We start from the raw sequence: 18,960 nt of genomic DNA, 5'->3' as shown, positions 1-18,960 counted from the left end.
AGAACCAAAAAAAAAAGAACAACAATTGCAACCAACCAGAGCTTCCAGGGAATAAACCACTACCCAAAGACTATACATGGACAGACCCATGGCTCCAGCTGCATATGTAGCAGAGGATGGTCTTGTTGGGTACCAATGGAAGGAAAGCCCTTGGTCTTGCAGAGGTAGGACCCCTAGTGTAGGGGAATGTCGGGGGGGGGGGGGGGGCGGGGCGGGGCGGGGGTGTTGGGAGGGGAACACCCTTATAGAAGAAGGGGAGGGGATGGGATGGGGGCTTATGTCTGGGAAAACGGGAACGGGAATAACATTTGAAATATAAATAAAAAAAATCCAATAAAAGTTAAAAAAATAAAATAAAGAAATAGCAACATGGGACTTACAAGGTGAATTTTTCCTTAAAGTTACACATTGTTTACATTCCTAAATTCCTATTCTTGAAAGGGCTAAAACAAGAACAAGCTGCCATACCTGACCCATTACATTATTTCAGAGTAAATAATATTAACAATTTAAATAAATAATATGTTAAAATGTCCCTACATTTGCTGTTTTTTTTCATAAGGATGAAATCTTAAAATTATCTTAGAATAATTCAAAAGGCATTGTCATTAATTGGGAACTGTGTCTGACTCTAGACTGATATCAAGAGAAGCTCACTGAGCATTGCTTTACTGGTTAATGCAGGAAAACACAGAAATATTGAAAATTTGAGTACTGACTGAGCTCAATATTGAACGAAACTGAATATTTGACATGTGACTATTGCATTCTGCACTTTGTATAGGTTTTCCAGGGAAATCTACAAGGCTCTGGAAACAGCTACATCCACTGATTTTCTGGCTTGCCTGAAGCTTTAGGGCTTTACTGCACGTAACGAGGGAATGGAACGTCAAGCATTACAAAAGCTCTTCTCACACAAACTGTGTTAGAGCTAAGATTTATAAAATGCTCTAAGTTTCCCTTTAGGCTGAGGTAAATATGTGAACCAAAGACACTATGGAAAGAGCACTTCTGAAACAGGAGAAGGTGTGAAGATGCATCAGATACTTTATTCTTTTCCTAAAAGCACCATGCAGTTTCTTGTAAAAAAAGAAAAGCACTTTGCACTACATGGAAATGCCAAATTTTCTCACTCTTCCCTTCTCTCGCTTAAAGTTACTAGTTACATGTTGCCTGAGCCCTTACTCAAAGAAATAAAGCCTACAAAAATTCATTTCTGATATGCTTTCTTGGAGCGGAAGCTACATCGTATTTTCTCTTTGGTGAGTGAAGAACCCAAGTAGTTTAAGAAGATTTTATTTGGCTTAATCACGATAGAACTAAGAGAAGATCTCAGTGCACCTCATACTTAATAAGGTAGTTAACACTGGCTCCTTGAATATATTTCAGGCAACTAGATATTCCAATAAACTACCAACATTCCCAAAAACACATTACATAAATGTGATCACAACAGGGGTGCTAAAGATTAAAGTGTGAGCAATAATAGTGTTTTTGAATTTCAAATAAGAAACTATGCAGAAAATAAAGGTCATCAGATTTTTGACACAATCATTGCATTCTGCAAATATTGACTAACTGCATGGTGGTTTGAATGAAAGTGGCCCCTGCAGGCATTAGAAGTGTGGCCTTGTTGGAGGAGGTGTATCACTGGAGGTGGTTTTTGAGGTTTTAAAAGTCCATGCCAGGCCCAGTGTCTCTATGTCTGTCTGTTATCCATCCCTCCTTCCCTCCCTCCTTTTTCCCTCCCTCTGTCTCTGCCTCCACCTTGTGAACAAGATGAAAGTTAACAGCTGCTGCTCCAGTGCCATGCTTGTCTGCTTGCTACCATGCTTCCTGCCATGATCATGTACTACTGACCCTCTGAAACTGTAAGCAAGGCCCCAGTTAAGTGCTCTTAAGTCACGGTGTCTCTTCACAGTAATCAAACACTAACTAGTCCATACTGTAATGTCCCAAGTGGCAGGGATATACGAGAGTTGGTCTAGTCCTGGAGGAGCTGATAGCCTACAGGGGAAACACTCAAGAAAACCTAGTGACAGTATGAGTGTCAATAGTGAAGTGTGGGCAGGTTAATATGGGAAAAGGAAAGGGATGTCTAAAAGAAAGGTTGAAACATTGGGAGTTAGTGAGTGAAGAATGGAGAAAAAGCAAATACTTTTTTTTTTTTTGGTTCTTTTTTTCGGAGCTGGGGACCAAACCCAGGGCCTTGCGCTTCCTAGGTAAGCGCTCTAACCACTGAGCTAAATCCCCAGCCCTGAAAAAGCAAACACTTAAATATACTCATTGTGTTCCCTTTTAGCCGCAAGCATAATAACTGCCATGGGTTTTGCCCAACAATTTAACCCCTTCCTGTCCATCACTGCCTTCACCCATTCTCTCTACACCTCTCTCTCATTCTTTATTCCATTATAATTTGTTATTACCATAACTAAACAACTTCTTACTGCTCTTCTTTATTATAGAATTATTTCTAGTCTATGGCCAGAGATCCTTAAGATATTATCTATACTATCAATATACTTTTAAACCTGGTAAGAACTATTCAGAAAACGTTCCTATACCAAATTTTCCCATACAGTGGGAAACAACAATTTCCCACTGTACAGTGGATTCAACAATTAAGTGTAGAAGCAGATTAAAAAGCCCCGGTCTAAAACCACCATCAAAGGTCTAATGCAATTAGAGATGAAGGCAGGCATATCTCTGGGAATTAAAGACTAACCTGGTCTACATAGTAAGTTCTAGGACAGCCAGGAATACATAGAAAAATCACATCTGGGGCAGGTAATGGAAAAAGAAAGAAGAGGAGAAAGAGGAGGAAGGGAGGAAGAGCAGCAAGAGGAGGAGAGGAGGAAGAAGAACCAGCAGCAGCTATGTGGTCAGGCTGACCTGACATGTAGCATTATAAAGAATATAACACTACTATATCTTCCCAGTGCTGCTTGGTTTTGTTATTTTAAATACTTGACAGTTTTGTAGAAACAGCTTGGATATTAAGCATCCCTCAAAGTCTAATATAGAAAGTCTTGCCAGCCTGTGCCAGTAGTGGGAGGTGACAGAGAGGGTGTACACTTCAAAGGAATACTGGGACGCTGTCCCCTTTTCCTCTTCTCCCTGATTCATGGACACCATGAAGCAGCCTCATCTCCTACAGCCTTCCACCACAGTACTACCTTGCCACGGGGCCAAAAGCAGTGAGACAAAACAAACGATGGACTCTGGGAGCCACAAGAACTCTTCTTTTAAAGCTGATTGCCTATCACAGTACTTTGTCACAGGACGGAAAGCTACTCCAGATAAACACCACAGATTATTATGAAATTTTAAAGTACAAGTTTTGGAACTAATTTAACTACAGGCAAATTTAATGACTACTAGATAATCATCTACTGAGTCCCCAAGGGCAAAGTCCACATTTTACTCATCTTTGCACTTCTAGTATCCAGTAAAGCGTGTCTCAACACAGCACATAGTAGGTGTTTACTAAACATTTCTTGGGCCTGTGAAATGGCTCAGCAGGTAAAGGTGGCCACCAAGACGGATGATGAATTTCACCCCAGACCCCAACTACAGAAGGAAGAGAACTGAGTTCTATAGCTTTTCCTCTCACTTGCACCTGGTTCAGTGCATATGTGACCTCATGGGTACACAGCATCACAATGTAAATTTAAAAATGTTTTTTTAACCAAAGCAGACAACGACTTCACAACTTAGTACTAAACCAGCATTTGCTTACTAAATCTGTTCACAAAACTACTTTTAAATGACATTAAGGAATGATTTAAGGATCACTTACTAACAAAATTTTATACAGATTTTTTTTCCCTCAATCTAGTCTACTCCATTTATTTAACCTAGAAAATCCAAACTTGTTTTAGAACACAACTTTAGGATTTGTTTCTACTGAATAAGAATCTGTAGGATCAAAAAAACTCAGCAACTGAACTCTCTCCTGTTGCTGAGTAAGCCTAAGGCCAACAACAGTCCTTTCTGCAAAACGACCCAGCAGCTAATGAGGCAAGCATTCGGGCACCGTCCTATACTATATAGTTCCTTCTACACAGCAAGTGCCTTCTCTAATAGGTCCTCTGGTTTACATGAAAAAACTATCCCTATAAAGGAAATGTATATTGAAATGCTTAAAATATAAGACAAAGCAACTTTGTGTAGGTTAAAGTATAATATACTGTGCATTGTTTGAATACATTAGGAAGAAACCACCGTGAGCCCTAGCATGTTTTCCTAAACTAATAAAAACTAACCAAAAATTTTCCCCGTACACATATGAATATTAAGAAATTTAAAATTTATTTTGTAAAGAGACTGAATCAGGTTATTTGACAAGTTTAGGTTTTAAAGTTTATAAATGAATAAATTCATAGCTATAGACAATCTCACAAAAACAGTATTAAAAATATCTACTGAATGTTAAAAGGAGAATATGGGGTGTAACTACTGATATCATTCCTTTTGTGTTGATTAAATGTTTCTGGAACTTAGTAAAGGTAATTAAATGTCAATGGAACCATAATTGTAAAAGATGTCTAAGCAGCACACCGTTTGCTATGTGAATATTGTAATTAAAATATAAAATCAAGCCAAGTGTTGGTGGCATGTGTGTTTAATCCCAGCACTTGCAAGGCAGAGGCAGGTGGATCTCTGAGTGAGAGGTCAACCTGGTCCACAGAGTGAGTCCCAGGACAGCCAGGGCTGCACAGAGAAACATCTTACAAAAAACAAACATCAACAACAAAAATTAAATCAAAATTCAGAGTTGCTGTAAATGTGACTTACATATTAATGACATTTTACCATTTACCAAGTATAATTTACTTGAAATATTATAATTTGTCTATATTTAAAATAAATGGTCATTTCCTACCCCTAAGTTGATTTTATTAAATTATTGAAATATACGCAAAGACTGTTTTCCACCGGGAGCATTTTACACCAACATTACACTGTGACTTACAACAGGAAAGCAGGGCTAGGCATGGAGTGTACCATTAACCCCAGCACGCCAGAGGCAGAAGCAGGGGGATCTCTATGAGTTCCAGGTCAACCTAGTCTATACGGAAAGTTCCAGATTAGGCAGGACTATATAATCAGACCCTACCTCAAAACAAAATAAAGTAATAAACCAATTTTTCAAAACAAAAGAAAGTAATAAACCAATTTTTCAAAACAAAAGAAAGCTTATTAGCTGACAAAATATTTTAAATGCTTTAAAGTAAAACCTATGAAAACTAGCAATACTCAAAATGTTGCTAATTTAATATTAAAGTTGTTCATCCAATATTATGATGCTAACACTAATTTAAAATGATAGAATATCGCATTTTTAATAGAACTGCAATTACCTACTGTGTACATGTAGATTCAGTGGGGATATTAAACCTAACACTTTGTTTTTTAAATTTTCTTTTACATTAATACTTCGATTTAAAAAAAAAAACAATATTTAAGGTAATTTCCTCAGGCATTTTACATCTTATTGAAAAAAAATTGACAAGTTTTAAAAAACACCTTTATTTCTCTCTCACCTTCCTGACTGCAATAAAAATATACTACTAATAAAATACTATTTTTCATTAAAAATTTTTCTTTTCTTTCTTTTTCCTCTATTTCTTTTTAAGAAAGATTTTACTTGATTTAGAGCTTGAGGAAGAGTCCCTCCTAGCAAGGAAGCGGGCAGGGCACACACGGCACCCTGTCCCATTGGCCTGTAGGGAAGGACAGTGGAAGAGACCAAGAGTGAAGAGTGGTGCACAGCTTCCGTCCTGGGCCAGATCCAGTTAGGAGTCCAAATGTGTCCAGCTGGCTTCCCAACTCAGGATAGTCTTCACTGCTTAGTTGACGCTTTTCTCCATCACTCTCATGGTCATTCTATCAGCCTGGATGTCCTATTTGTCCCTAGAATCTCGACAATATCCCAAAAGTAATCTGAGAGTGTGAGGTTTAAAGACCCACCTTTCTGTAAGGGCTGTGGCATCATTAAGATCTGGATGAGCAGGAGCGATGTCACATCATGATAAAGGACTGGAACTTCAGGCTGCTGGTCTTCACTCCCCACCCTAAAAGAAAAACCGCATGGTCACGCTCTAGTGTACAGCATATCTTTCTAATTCATTTCACATATAACATGTATATCTACAAACCAGAAACAGAAACAATAAAGAAATCTTAACAGAAGTACTTGATGACCATATTTTGTTTTACTATTATTATGATTGTTTTGGTAATGCATATATTTTCTTTGGCTAACTTGAAAACATTACATAAGAACTGTATTAAGCCTTACCAAAGTTAAACACCTGTACTGTATTAAGGTTACGCTGAGATTTTTGGATCACTGAAATTACAGAAACCAAGGAAGGTATTGAATAGACACAAGAAAACAGGTCAGATGAGGCAGCTCACAGATATAATCACAACTAGCTCAAGATAAATAAATGCTCACCTAATGAAAAGGCACAGGCACAGATCAGCAATCTGGTCAGGGTAATATTCTCTTTAAAAAAGACTTAGCTGTCTCCTGAGAGGCTCTGCCAGAACCTGACCAATACAGATGCGGATGTTTGCAGTCAACCATGCATCAGACTGAGTGCAGGGAGCCCAATAGAGGAGTTAGGGGAAGGACTGAAGGAGCTGAAGGAGTTTGCAACCCCATAGGAAGAGCAACAATATCAACCAACCAGACCACCACAGAGCTCCCAGGGACTAAACCACCAACCCAAGAGCACACATGGAGGGACCCATGGCTCCAGCTGCATTATGTAGCAGAGGATGGCCTTATCTGCATCAATGGGAGGGGAGGCCCTTGGTCCTGTGAAGGCTCAATGCCCCAGTGTAGGGGAGTGCTAGGTTAGTGAGCTGGGAGTGGGTAGGTGGGTGGGGGAGAGCACTCTCATTGAAGCAGGGGGAATGAGGGGTGGGATAGGGAGTTTTGTAGAGGGAAAACTAGGAAGGGAAACATTTGAAATGTAAATGAAGAAAATAATCAATAAAAAAAATAGAAGACTTTATTGCTGACACAATTTCTAACAAAAGCCTTAACATTTACATTTTTAACACAGGATAATCAAAGTCGAACTTCTCACACACCACAAAAGGTATCAACCCTAGAGATGTGCAGCAATATGAAAGCACAGACCTCAAAGCAGGACTTACACTAAGTGTGTATGTGAGGGGGTGGTTTCCTACCTAACTGCCTGCCTGACTGTAAGTGAACTCTGAGCCTCATACACTCTATATATCTAACAAGCACTCTATCACTGAGTATAGTCTTAATATTGGAAAGTGAACTATTTTTATTATGTTTAAATTTTCATAAAACAGTAAAAGTAAATCTCAAGCTTCCAAACCTGGCTAAATTCTGAAACTGTACTTCTGACCAGGCTTGAGCAATACTGTTTGAGCCTGTGATTAGGCTCTATTACCAGCAAGGCAATCAGGAAATGCTGGTTACCTGTTTAGTACCAGGCACTGGACAAACAGCCAGATAAGTTGATTCCTGCGTCTATGAATCTTCAGACAATAGATGAAACATAGCACTTTGAATTTCACCTTTCCCTATAAATATTTCTCATCTACTGTACTTATATTCCTCTCTAAGGCTACAGCTCCTATTATCCTATGTACCAGGCCCCTTATTTTATAAAACTGGGTAGGGAAGGAGGAAGAGCACCACTTAAGTGTCAAAATCCCTCACAGGAATCATTCTCCCTATGATCAATAGTGATCTCTTAATTATAAAGTTTAGTGGACATTCTAAATCTTCATCTCATTGATCCTTGACCTTAGATATACTTGAGTACAACTACCTGGAATTATTTTTATCTCTATCTGCCTGCAGATGGGAAAACTGACTGCCCTTCTACAGGTCCTAAGTTCAGTTCCCAGCAACCACATAATAAGTAAATCTTAACATATGGAGATAGCTCAGCAGTTAAGAACTCTTACTGCCCTTACAGAGGACCCAGGTTTGTTCTCATATTTTTATAACAGACGGTGATTGATACAGACACTATCAATCAAGACACAGAGAAGAAAAGACTGTGGCATGCCCACCTCTAAATTGGACAACTCTATCACATTTGCTCTCCCTAAGGCTCAGGGATCATCACAGAAGAATGAGCAGAGAGAGTGTGAGTGACAGGTAGTGGGCATCACAGTGGCAGTATATGTGACAGCCCCACTGCACATATAAGTTCAGTGGCTGTAACTCCATGTCCAAGGCATGCAGCAGTTCAAGCAACCATCATCCCAGCACAGAGAGGGAACACATCAAGTCCCATCCCTAGATGAAGAGCTATTGATAATTGAGGGCTACGAGGCGGGGACAATCAATTATCTTTGGAGAGGTGGCCCTGAGAAGCTACAACACATCCAGTAGGTGTACAACAGGTACACCTTGCACATACAGGTACCACTCAGTAGTCTCAGTGAGGACAAAAGGAAATTGGAAGGAAAAAACGGTAGTGAGTCTAAGGGAGGAATTGGAAGTATGTGTGTGTATTGAGGGTGGAGGGTGCTACTGATTAAAAAGGATTACATAACTTGTATAAAATTTTCAAACAAAAAAGATTGTTTCTATCTCAGCACTTTTAGGTAGTAATTTAAAACTAAACTCTAGAAGTAGACTGGTGGGGGAGATAGCGAAATTCAACCATTGTAAAGAATACTAGTGATGTGTACTTATAACTCCAGCCCTAGAGAGGCTCAGAAGACCAGCAAGCCCCAGGCCAGGGAAAGACCTTATTTCAAACAAGACAAAACCCACGTGGAAGGAATCCAATGAATAATACCTGGATTTATTCTCTGGTCTCCACATGCACATTGATCTGCACATGCTTCCCCAAAATAAACAAGCACACGTGTGTGTGCACACGCCCCCCCCCAACCCACACACAAACAATACTATTACTTCTATGAATGAAAACAGAAAATAAAATAGTGTTAACAAAAATAATTTTCCCATTTAAAAAATTTTGGGGGCTGGAGAAATGGCTCAGGGGTTAAGAGCACTGACTGCTCTTCCAAAGGTTCTGAGTTCAAATCCCAGCAACCTCATGGTGACTCACAACCATCTGTAATGAGATCTGATGCCCTCTTCTGGTGTGTCTGAAGACAGCTTCAGTGTACTTATATATAATAAATAAATCTTTTAAAAAATTTTGATTATCAACAAAAAGGAAATAATTTCCATTTGTATACAATAAAACTATATTTAAAAATCTATCAAATTAGACACAGAAATTTGTTAGAAAGACATCAGAAAATAAATATCTTTCCATTTTAAAACTATAAAAATGTAAAATATAGATGATGTACTATAAAGCAAACTTTAATGTTACAATTTTATGACCCAGAGGACCATAAAAATGAGAGTAAACACAGGGATGGGGCATGTCAATCAGGCTTTCCTGAAGATACCCAAATGGACAGGGTCAGCGTAGGTAAAGCTCAGTCCCAGGTCTGCTCCTCAGTGGCCACGCCCCTAAAACACATAGGAGTAACCTTTCTAAGCCGCCAAGTTCTTTTATGTAAAAGATGGGTTGATCGTGATGATTAAACACAGTGTCTGGTGTGTAAGTAAGTACTGTGAAATTGTCTGCGTTACTACTATCCTAAGGCACATTACATGAGGCTTGAAAAGGACCACAGCCTAAGTACTAGGTAGTGTGGAAAGTAAACCCCTGCTTACATCTTCACCCTTCTAGAGGACCAGCATTAGACCTAGAAAAGTTTTGTTTGCTTATCATCCTTTAGATTCAGGAAGGAAGGCATTCTCAGACTTTATTTGTATTTACTGGATATTTGTCCTTGAGTTTCCAACTCTACCTAAAAAGAAAAGTACTACTAATTGGCAAGAAAGTTGATTTTCTTTATTATGCAAAACATTCATAGCTTGCTAAGCTTGGCTAAAAACATAAAGTATATACATATACAAAGGTTTGCTTTGTCTTGAACACACACACACTCATTCACATAGATATCTTGCCTCAAGCATCTTCCTACATGATACTCTGCAAATACAAAGAATAAAATACCTTCCAAAGGGAGAAGCCCAGCAATTATTCCCACAGCAAATGATCAGAGTTATAGGTCATGCGACAAATCGATCATGTCTCCTGATATTACACACTAAGAATACCTTAGTGTGGTGATTCTTCAAAAAAGTTTATAATCTGAGTCTGATCACTGGGACATACTGAACAAAAAACAAAAGATAATCTATGAAATAACGGGCCTAACCCTTTTATAAAAAACAGGTCAATGTCATGAAATACAAAGAAACATTCAGAATCAATTACAAATTACAAAAAACTAAAGAGACACAAAAGATACAAGCATGATCTTTAAAATCTACAATTCTTTTGCTATATACTTTATCAAAGTAATAGCCAAATCTGAATAGAACGTGTGTGAGTAACAGTCAGTACCGTCTTTCATGTGACTACTCAGTCACCATAGGACAGTATCAGACAGATGCTCCTCCAAAAGCTTGTCTATCATAAACTCAGTATCTAGACATACTGTGTTTTTCATTCCTCAAACACACACACAAATACATGCACACGCCCACACTAATTTTCTCATTCTCTCCAACCTTTGTTACACAGACAGTATAGTATACTCTCCATTTTTTCTCCTGGCTGTTCTCTTTGAACATTATAGATCTTTCCATAGCAGTAACCAAAAGCATCTTTCCCTTTTCTTTCTTTCTTTTTTTTTTTTTTTTTACATTTTTTTTTTATTAACTTGAGTATTTCTTATATACATTTCGAGTGTTATTCCCTTTCCCGGTATCCGGGCAAACATCCCCCTCCCCCCTCCCCTTCCTTGTGGGTGTTCCCCTCCCAACCCTCCCCCCATTGCCGCTCTCCCCCCACCAGTCTAGTTCACTGGGGGTTCAGTCTTAGCAGGACCCAGGGCTTCCCCTTCCTCTGGTGCTCTTACTAGGATATTCATTGCTACCTATGAGATCAGAGTCCAGGGTCAGTCCATGTATAGTCTTTAGGTAGTGGCTTAGTCCCTGTTCTTTCTTTTTTAATTATAGTAAGTTCATTTAAATTGGCAACTATACAAAGGTAAATGATATTTTACAGTTATATAGAAAAGTAAACTAAAATTCTATGGATTATACACTATAATAATTCCAAACGGATCAAAACCCTTAATGTAAAAATTAAAACCATGCAAGCACTAGGAAAAAACATGAGTAAACTGCTTCATAAGAATAGAGTGGGAGAAGCTTGTTGACCCAAAATGAATAATTAATAAATTGCTAATTTTAAAACTTTAACAAAAATAAACAAATCAGGTAAAAAGACATTTGAGAACTGGTGGAATATATTTTCAACTGACAGCACAAAGGACCAACATTGATACTATACAAGTATGGCTGGAAATGAGAAAACTGACCACCTAAGTTTTACAACTACTTAACAGATCAGAGGCTTCACAATAAGTAGTCCATGTGGATGGAAGTGGAAGACAGAAGTATCTAAATTTACTTGATTGTTTTTACTTTGGAAAATGTCCCATATACCAAAACATATCAGAAGAAAGGTCAGTCTTTAAGTAGTGAGGAAAAATAAAGAGACTATACAGCAGGCTGATGATCAGTAAAACAAAACTTCTCAAGTTACTGTAAAAACTTTTTTCTGTTTGCTTTTTTACTATATACTCCTAATGACACATATTCTAACAACAAGGGGGAATGTCTGATGGAGTGGTTAATGCTGACCATCTACTTGATAGGATCTAGGATCACTGAGGAAACAAACCTCTGGATGTGCCTGTGAGGGAGTTTCTAGTTTGGGTTCCATGAGGTAGGAAGACCCACCTTCAATGTTCATGGTATGGTCCCAGACACAATAAAAAGGAGAGAGGAGACACCAACAGTATCAGATTCTGTCTGCATATGCACTACAGCAAGCTACCTCCCACTCCTGCCACTCCCCATAGGACAAGTGATGCCCTTAAACTATAAGTAAGATAAACTTTCTTCTTCAAGTTGCTTTTGTCAAGCAACTTAGCTTAAAGTTACTTGTTTATACCAATGAAGTAACTAATTTATGTTTAGCAGTAATAGTGACATTTAAAATCAACAGTTATGCAAATGAGTAATTACATTAAAATAAAGAATAAAGATTTTTAGAACAAAAAAGATAAACATGACAAAACGTTACAACTTAAAAGCTTTGCAATACTACAATATGCCTGAATTAGAAATACCAGTGAGAACTCAAGATCTTTTTAAACCTTAAAAAAGGAAAATAGAAAAGAGAGGGTTGGAGAGATGACTCAATAGTTGGCCTTGCTTCCAGAGGACCAAGGTTTGGTTCCCAGCATGTATATCAGGTGGCTTACTACCCTCCCATAACACCAGCTACAGGGAACCCCACACTCTCTTCTGACCTCCATGAGTATACACAGACATGGCTTATATTCACTCAAACCCATATACATATAGAAAGTAAATCTTACAAAGAAAGGGGGGATGGATAGGTGGGTGGGTAGGTGGATCGATGGACAGGCAGACAGGCAGGCAGGCAGGCAGGCAGGCAGGCAGGCAGGCAGGCAGGCAGGCAGGCAGGCAGCAATGGCCTACAAACAATGATAACCCAGTAGCTGTATCAGGCCCCTTAAGACCAAGATCATGGTTTCTAAGCATTATTAAAGAATTACATAGGGAAAGGGCAATTCCAGGTATAAAGTGACCAGTGTTCAAAATGAACACTACCAGGAAACAAAGATATTATGAAATACTATATATAACATGTCAAACATGCAACAGCCAACCTAGAAGGATTCTCTCTCAACTAAAAAAGGAACAATGTGAATGGAAAAGAATGACTAAAATAAAATGAAACACATTACATATATAAAAAATATCATCATAAAATAAACAAGTAAGTGCAACTTACTGGTCATCAATGGGAGTTACCAGAGCACTAACTTATTACTTTCAAAGATTATAAACTGGGAAAGACTGACGCATTCATCCTGCCGAACTATATATAATTTCAGAACCAACAAACAGTCTGTATAAGAAAGTTCTTTATAGAAACAATCCAGCTAATACCTATCAGATGAGCAGATTCTTCTCTATTACTATTTTATGACACCTAATGAAACAGAGGACTCAGCGAGGACCACCAGGGGATCATACCATCAGCTGAAGAGTACTAAGGATCTTTCAAGAAAGAGTGAAAGGCTAAAGGAACCACGGATCAAACTGACATGAAGTAGCGACAATCTCTATGTACTTCTTCTCGAGTGCTTCACTTACATATAACCAATAGGAGTCCTCAAAAGACTGTCCCACTTGGCAAAAACTTTTGTATAATTGTTACGGAGAGTATAATTGTGAATTGTTTTAAATTTTATTGTACACTTAATGTTTCATAAGGAAATATATTCACACAGAAATTTAATACCATTTTTAAATTTAACAACTATTTTTCTAAAAACGATTTTAACTGTTTTTAATCTTTCAATGATACTTACTGTGAATTCATATCTTCCACTAAGTGGGTGAGTTTTTTCCATGGATTATACTCAGAGTCAATGGTATAAAGCCGCATGTGCAAGGCTAATACATGGAACAGCTGATCTAAATGAAGGGGAAACACTAATGAGAAAGTTGATACACTTCTTCCAGAACAAAATGTTCTCAAGTTTTAGTTACTTTTTTGAGTAGCTTTATTAAGGAAATTTTATCCTTTTAATTTGTTCAGTCATTATAATTAATCAAGTTTACCCTTTGTCTTGCTTAGGTTTTTCTTGCTGCAACAAAATTACTTTGGTGAAGAAAAGGTTTATCTTAAAACTCTCAGGTAACACTCTATCAGTGAAAAAGTCAAGGCATGAACCTGGAAGCAGGAAGTGACGCAGAAGCCATGGAAGAACACTACTTACTGGCCTGCTCTCCATGGCTTGTTCAACCTGCTTTCACAAACCATCCAGAACCATCTCTCCACTGCCCCAATGAGCTGGGCCCTCCAACATCAAGCACTAACCAAGAAAATGCCTACAGAGTTGCCTACAGGCCAACCTTATGAAGAAATGTTCTTTATTAAGAGCCCCTCTTTCCAGACATGTCTAGGTTTGTGTCCTGTTGACAAAACACAACCAGCAAACCAAGATTGGCCATCATAAGCTACAACCGCTTCATTCCCTTCTACAGTGCACTAACCATAACTCCCATGATGCCTCATAGAATCTAAACATGTCCTTCTCCTCAACCCTCTCTCAGAAGTGGTCGCTTTCCTCATCTGCTCTACATCTGCTTTCCCTCCACTTCATGCTGCAGCTATGCCTGTTTGTACTTCTTGGTCCTGTAGTCTTTTCCTAACTCCAATTTGCTACCTTCAACTCCAGACCTGGCTGAGTATTATGGACAAGATATCCTAGCAGTGCAGATAAAAGTGAAGTTCTTCTGTGGAGAATCTCTCCTTCCAGGTCTTCATTCTTAACAATTAAACTATTTTAAGTTGTCTATACATTTTAAATTGCTGTTGTAAACAGCATACACAGACAGAAGTTATTTATATAGATCATGAATTAGATCTACATTAGGTTAGAACTTCACAAATCCAAGTGTGAGAACTAGAAGTCCCCCGAGCGTGTGACTAAAGTTTAGACTAGTTCTGTGTTCCATTTTGTTGTTGATGATGATGATTGGGTGCTGAGCCTGGAACATGCCAGAGAAGTGCTACCACTGAGCTAGACTCCTAGAGTCCAGAATTTAATCCTGGTGAAATCCTAGAATCCACTTGAGATGCAAACTGTGGCTTCTCAGCTACAGTAATCAGCAGAGAGTCTCAGAGCCAGGTACACAAGAGAGTTTATTTCCTGCCAAGAGAGAACTGTCCTCCCCACGATGCTCCGATACTAATAACTACCCAGATAACCCTTCCAATGGCTTCAACAATTTCTACTTCTGGCAAAGAAAAACCTCAAAGTCTTCCTTAATGTCACCAGAATCTATGGAGTTTCATATCTACTTTTCAATCATTTTAATGAAGTAAACAGAATAAACATTAATAAAAACTTTCTCTTAATAAAAAGTTATACCTTAATTTTTACATTAGTTTGGTCCTACATCTATTGAAGTCATATGGATATGAAGTTCTTTTGTCTAATTTGCAACAGAGGCTTTCTCATTACCTTTCAAAGCCTTGTTGAAATGCCATGTCCATGAAAGCTTCACTGGTTCCATATAGAAATGATCCCCACCCTTAAAATTCCTACAACAACAGTCACAGGCAACCGCTCATCTTATAATCAAGGCCAAGAGCCAGGCATGTGCTGTACACAGTGCCCTGTGTCTGGCAGACCTGGTGGACAGGGAGACCTCAGGGTCTGACTTAGGAACAGGAGCAGCACTGGACAGGAAGTTGCTACAGATGCCCACAGGTGATACTCCTCAGGACCAAGGGAAGTCAGTGGTTAAAAAGAGAGAAAAACCAGAAGCCAAAGAACTTGAGGAAAAAGCCACTGGAATTTTATTCCCTCATGTCAAGATTATGTATAAATTCACTAATTCTAAGCCTCTGAATTAATGTAAGTCTCAGAAGAAAAGTGTACAAAACTCCCCAAATCCTTTACTGAAAACCTTCTAAACAACACTTTCTAGAATAGTACCAAAACTATTAAAACTTATTTAACTGTCCTATGTACTAACTCAAAGTATAAACCACACTTTCTTCATCTTAACAGTTGCCCATTTAAAACATTATTATACCACAGAGCATCTAAATGCGTACATTAGAGGTCACTAAACACTCAGCAAAAAAAAAAAAAAAAAGTTTCTTGAATTTTATTCTAGAAATAAAGTGGTAGCCCAAAATAAATAATAATAGTATCCAAAATAAATAATATCCAAATCTATTATAAACATTAAAAAATGTATAAATAACTATCAAATTTTCATGATTGTATTTTTATGGTACAAAATTTTAGGTATTTTGCTTTTAAATCAACCCTAATACATACCTTTGCAAATTTTTATATATATACATATATATGTATAAATATATATTTTTATTTATATCTGGTTTAAATTTATATATATATTTTAAAGGCTTATATTTGCTATTAGATATTATTTTGCTTTAGAAAATATATTCATTTTCAAATATACTATGTATTCTAAACAAGTTTAATTCCTATGCCAGCACCTGAGATAACATTTCAACTCTACCAATTCGGGGTTAATAATGAACTATATTGTGACATTAAGTAATATCATTCCTGGTATTCACATCAATTCTCTAAACAGGTATGAAAAGTCATGTTCATAAAAAAAACTAGTCTGAACTGTAAATTAAGCCTCTCTTAAGATATCTTTATTAATAGTGTTAAAGAATTATATCTCTAATGTAAAGCATATAAAGGAAACAGGTGGTCTTTTAATATATTTAATACATATATAGCAAAATATAGTAAATCTCTTCATTAATAGCAACAATATAGTAGGAATCTATAAAAAATAATTATCTTTATAAAACTATATTTTAAGCAAATCAAAGTAAAATTTCTTTCAAAAACTTTTTTATTCCTAAGAATAATACATTTATGTAATCTGATCAATTAGACATTTATATTGCTGACCAACCACAAGATAAAAAAGGCTGAATAGCCATATTGTTTTTCTAAGGATAGCAGCATTTTGAACATTTATTACTTTGAAAATTGAACTATATGGACAGAATTTGAAAGAAAACAAAACACTGAATGACCACTTTGCCTATACAGACTTTCCAAACTGACACAGATAGAAATCCTGTAAAATGTAGCAGTGTTCAGCACTTACTCAAACAAGACCTCTTCCCAGCCGTGCTTGCACCGCCTGAGCACAGGCTGCCTCCTCTGTGAATCAGCTCCAGCTCTAAATTGGTTCTGTAAGCAAAGCATTGACGTCTCTCAGTCACGGGCTAGGGAGACTGCACTGATAAACAATCAAGGTGGAGAATACCCTTCAACCTTATTATTTGCAAAAGCACAGTTTATGCAGTCTTAATTTTTTTCTTATACTTAGCAATTAAAAAGTAACAATTTATCCATCTTTCCTAGATGTTTAAATTTAAACCTGTAAAAGAATTACACATACAACTATGTAATTGTTGCAGTCTCAGTCACTTGCAAACTAAAAACTGGGCCTTAACAACAAAAAAAATTCCTGCAACATACTTTATAAGCCTATATATAAATTTAATGAAAAATATGTACTTCAACTGTCAGCCAGCAGGTAGATAATTACTGTCATTAAAAAAATACAAGGCATACTGATTTTTCTAACAAGGAAATGGTTTTCATTCATTGGCGATTAGATGGTATCTGGAAATTAGTATCATGAAACAAAACCACCAACACTGAAGTGACTATGATCAACACATAATTAATCATGGTCTCTTTTATGGATTGCTACAATTTCAGTTCTATTAAAATATGCTGTGTGACTATTGATAGTGGTAAAGATCAGCACTGCTCACAAACATCTGAAATTACAAGGCATTTAGCATTTATTAGCTTACCAAAGAGCAACTACGAGTAAACTGATGTTTCAAAAAGCAAACCTATACAAAACCGAAATACTCAGAGTAACAATAGAACAATTTTACCAAAATAAAAAATAAAATTTGAGTTATACTTCAACTGTGCTGTATTTCAACCATATCACCTTAAATATTTATTTTCAACAGACAAAACTGAATTAACTAGTTTATAACCAAAGTATGCTAAGGAAAGCCCCACCTTAAAGATAGGTGAGGCTACGAGCCTACTCTGCTGCAAATTCAAAAAGGACTATATCCTATTTAAAACAAAACATTTAAACTGGGTTTGACTATATTTCAAAATGATATTTCACATATAATACACAAACTTTAGGAGATTAATATCCCTGCGTCTGTACATCTGCCACCCATTTCTAACGGGATGTTTCATCTTCTTCTCAGGGTGGGGAAGATGCACTTTAACATGGGTAATGGTCCTGCTCAGAGCTCCATCTGGCTGCTGCTGATAAGGGCATCTGTGTGACAAGGGAATTTTCCACCCTTCAGGCGATTTGCAATGCTCACTGAACTTCTAAAAACCTACCAGCAAGGAAGCAGGGACAAGGATTTCATATTAGTGGACAGAAAGCGAGCGCGGAGACCAGCATGTGTTCCTTCATCAAGGGAATATAAATGAGATCAATATATTTTGTTTTCACAAATCTTCTGTTGCCTAATCTGTAGAAAAAAATTAATGGCTATATTCTCTTATAAAAACTATGATTTCCTAGATAGCACTTTTTAAAGTACCAACCAAATACACAAACAAATCTTACAAATCAATGTCAGAACTAGAATGTCAACTTTCATCTCACTATATTTATAAAAATGTCACTAAATTATAACAACAGTTCTGTTTATTGGACCACCAAATATACTTTAAAGAATGACAAATAAGTTATTATGAATTTTACTCTAAAGAAAATAAATCTATTAAGTCTGACATTATTTTAAAATATGACTGGAAGATCTATGCAACATTTCTATTTCATTTTGTAAAACTAAACAAAAAGTTAATGCATAATATTTAGAATTTAAAAAAAAAAATCAATGTCAGAGGCCCTAACCATCAACATTGCATTGCTTCATTTCCACCCAAACTTTAAGACTCACTAGACTAAGCCATCCAAGTGGGCATTTCCCCTATTACATTCCACTGTTGAAAAATCACAGCAATCTGCTTTTCTTTCCTGAATGTATAATACAAAAATAAGCATAATTTGGGAGTGAACTTTTTATGTTTTTTATTCTTGAAGAAAAGTAAATTCTATTTTCTATACTTTCTACCACAAACATACCCTCTGAATTTGGCAGCAGAGAAAAACCTCTACATTTCAAAGAATGACAAGACTGTAGAAAGCTATCACTGGAGACTTAGATACACCAA

At 37.1% G+C, this 18,960-nt stretch overlaps 1 protein-coding gene across 8 annotated transcripts in view; it reads right to left on the bottom strand.

The window, feature by feature from the left end:
* Window positions 1-18,960, bottom strand: part of Ubr3 (ubiquitin protein ligase E3 component n-recognin 3) — a 156,967-nt gene that overhangs the window by 17,917 nt on the left and 120,090 nt on the right. For 6 of the 8 annotated variants that reach the window (NM_001134550.3, XM_039104847.2, XM_039104849.2 and 3 more), the window contains 3 exons: window positions 16,832-16,917; window positions 13,522-13,627; window positions 5,974-6,077 (listed from right to left, as the gene is read on the bottom strand). In NM_001134550.3, the coding sequence (NP_001128022.2) occupies window positions 5,974-6,077; window positions 13,522-13,627; window positions 16,832-16,917 (296 nt within the window). Of the gene's footprint in view, window positions 1-5,973; window positions 6,078-13,521; window positions 13,628-16,831; window positions 16,918-18,117; window positions 18,252-18,960 lie in introns of those variants that run through there. The other 2 variants (XR_005501856.2, XR_005501857.1) reach the window with 2 other exon arrangements.

This window comes from Rattus norvegicus, chromosome 3, assembly GCF_036323735.1.
Source record: "Rattus norvegicus strain BN/NHsdMcwi chromosome 3, GRCr8, whole genome shotgun sequence".
In the NCBI taxonomy this organism is placed as follows: Eukaryota; Metazoa; Chordata; class Mammalia; order Rodentia; family Muridae; genus Rattus; species Rattus norvegicus.
The sequence above is the reverse complement of the archived record's forward strand: the minus strand, read 5'-3'. Positions and strand labels throughout refer to the sequence as shown.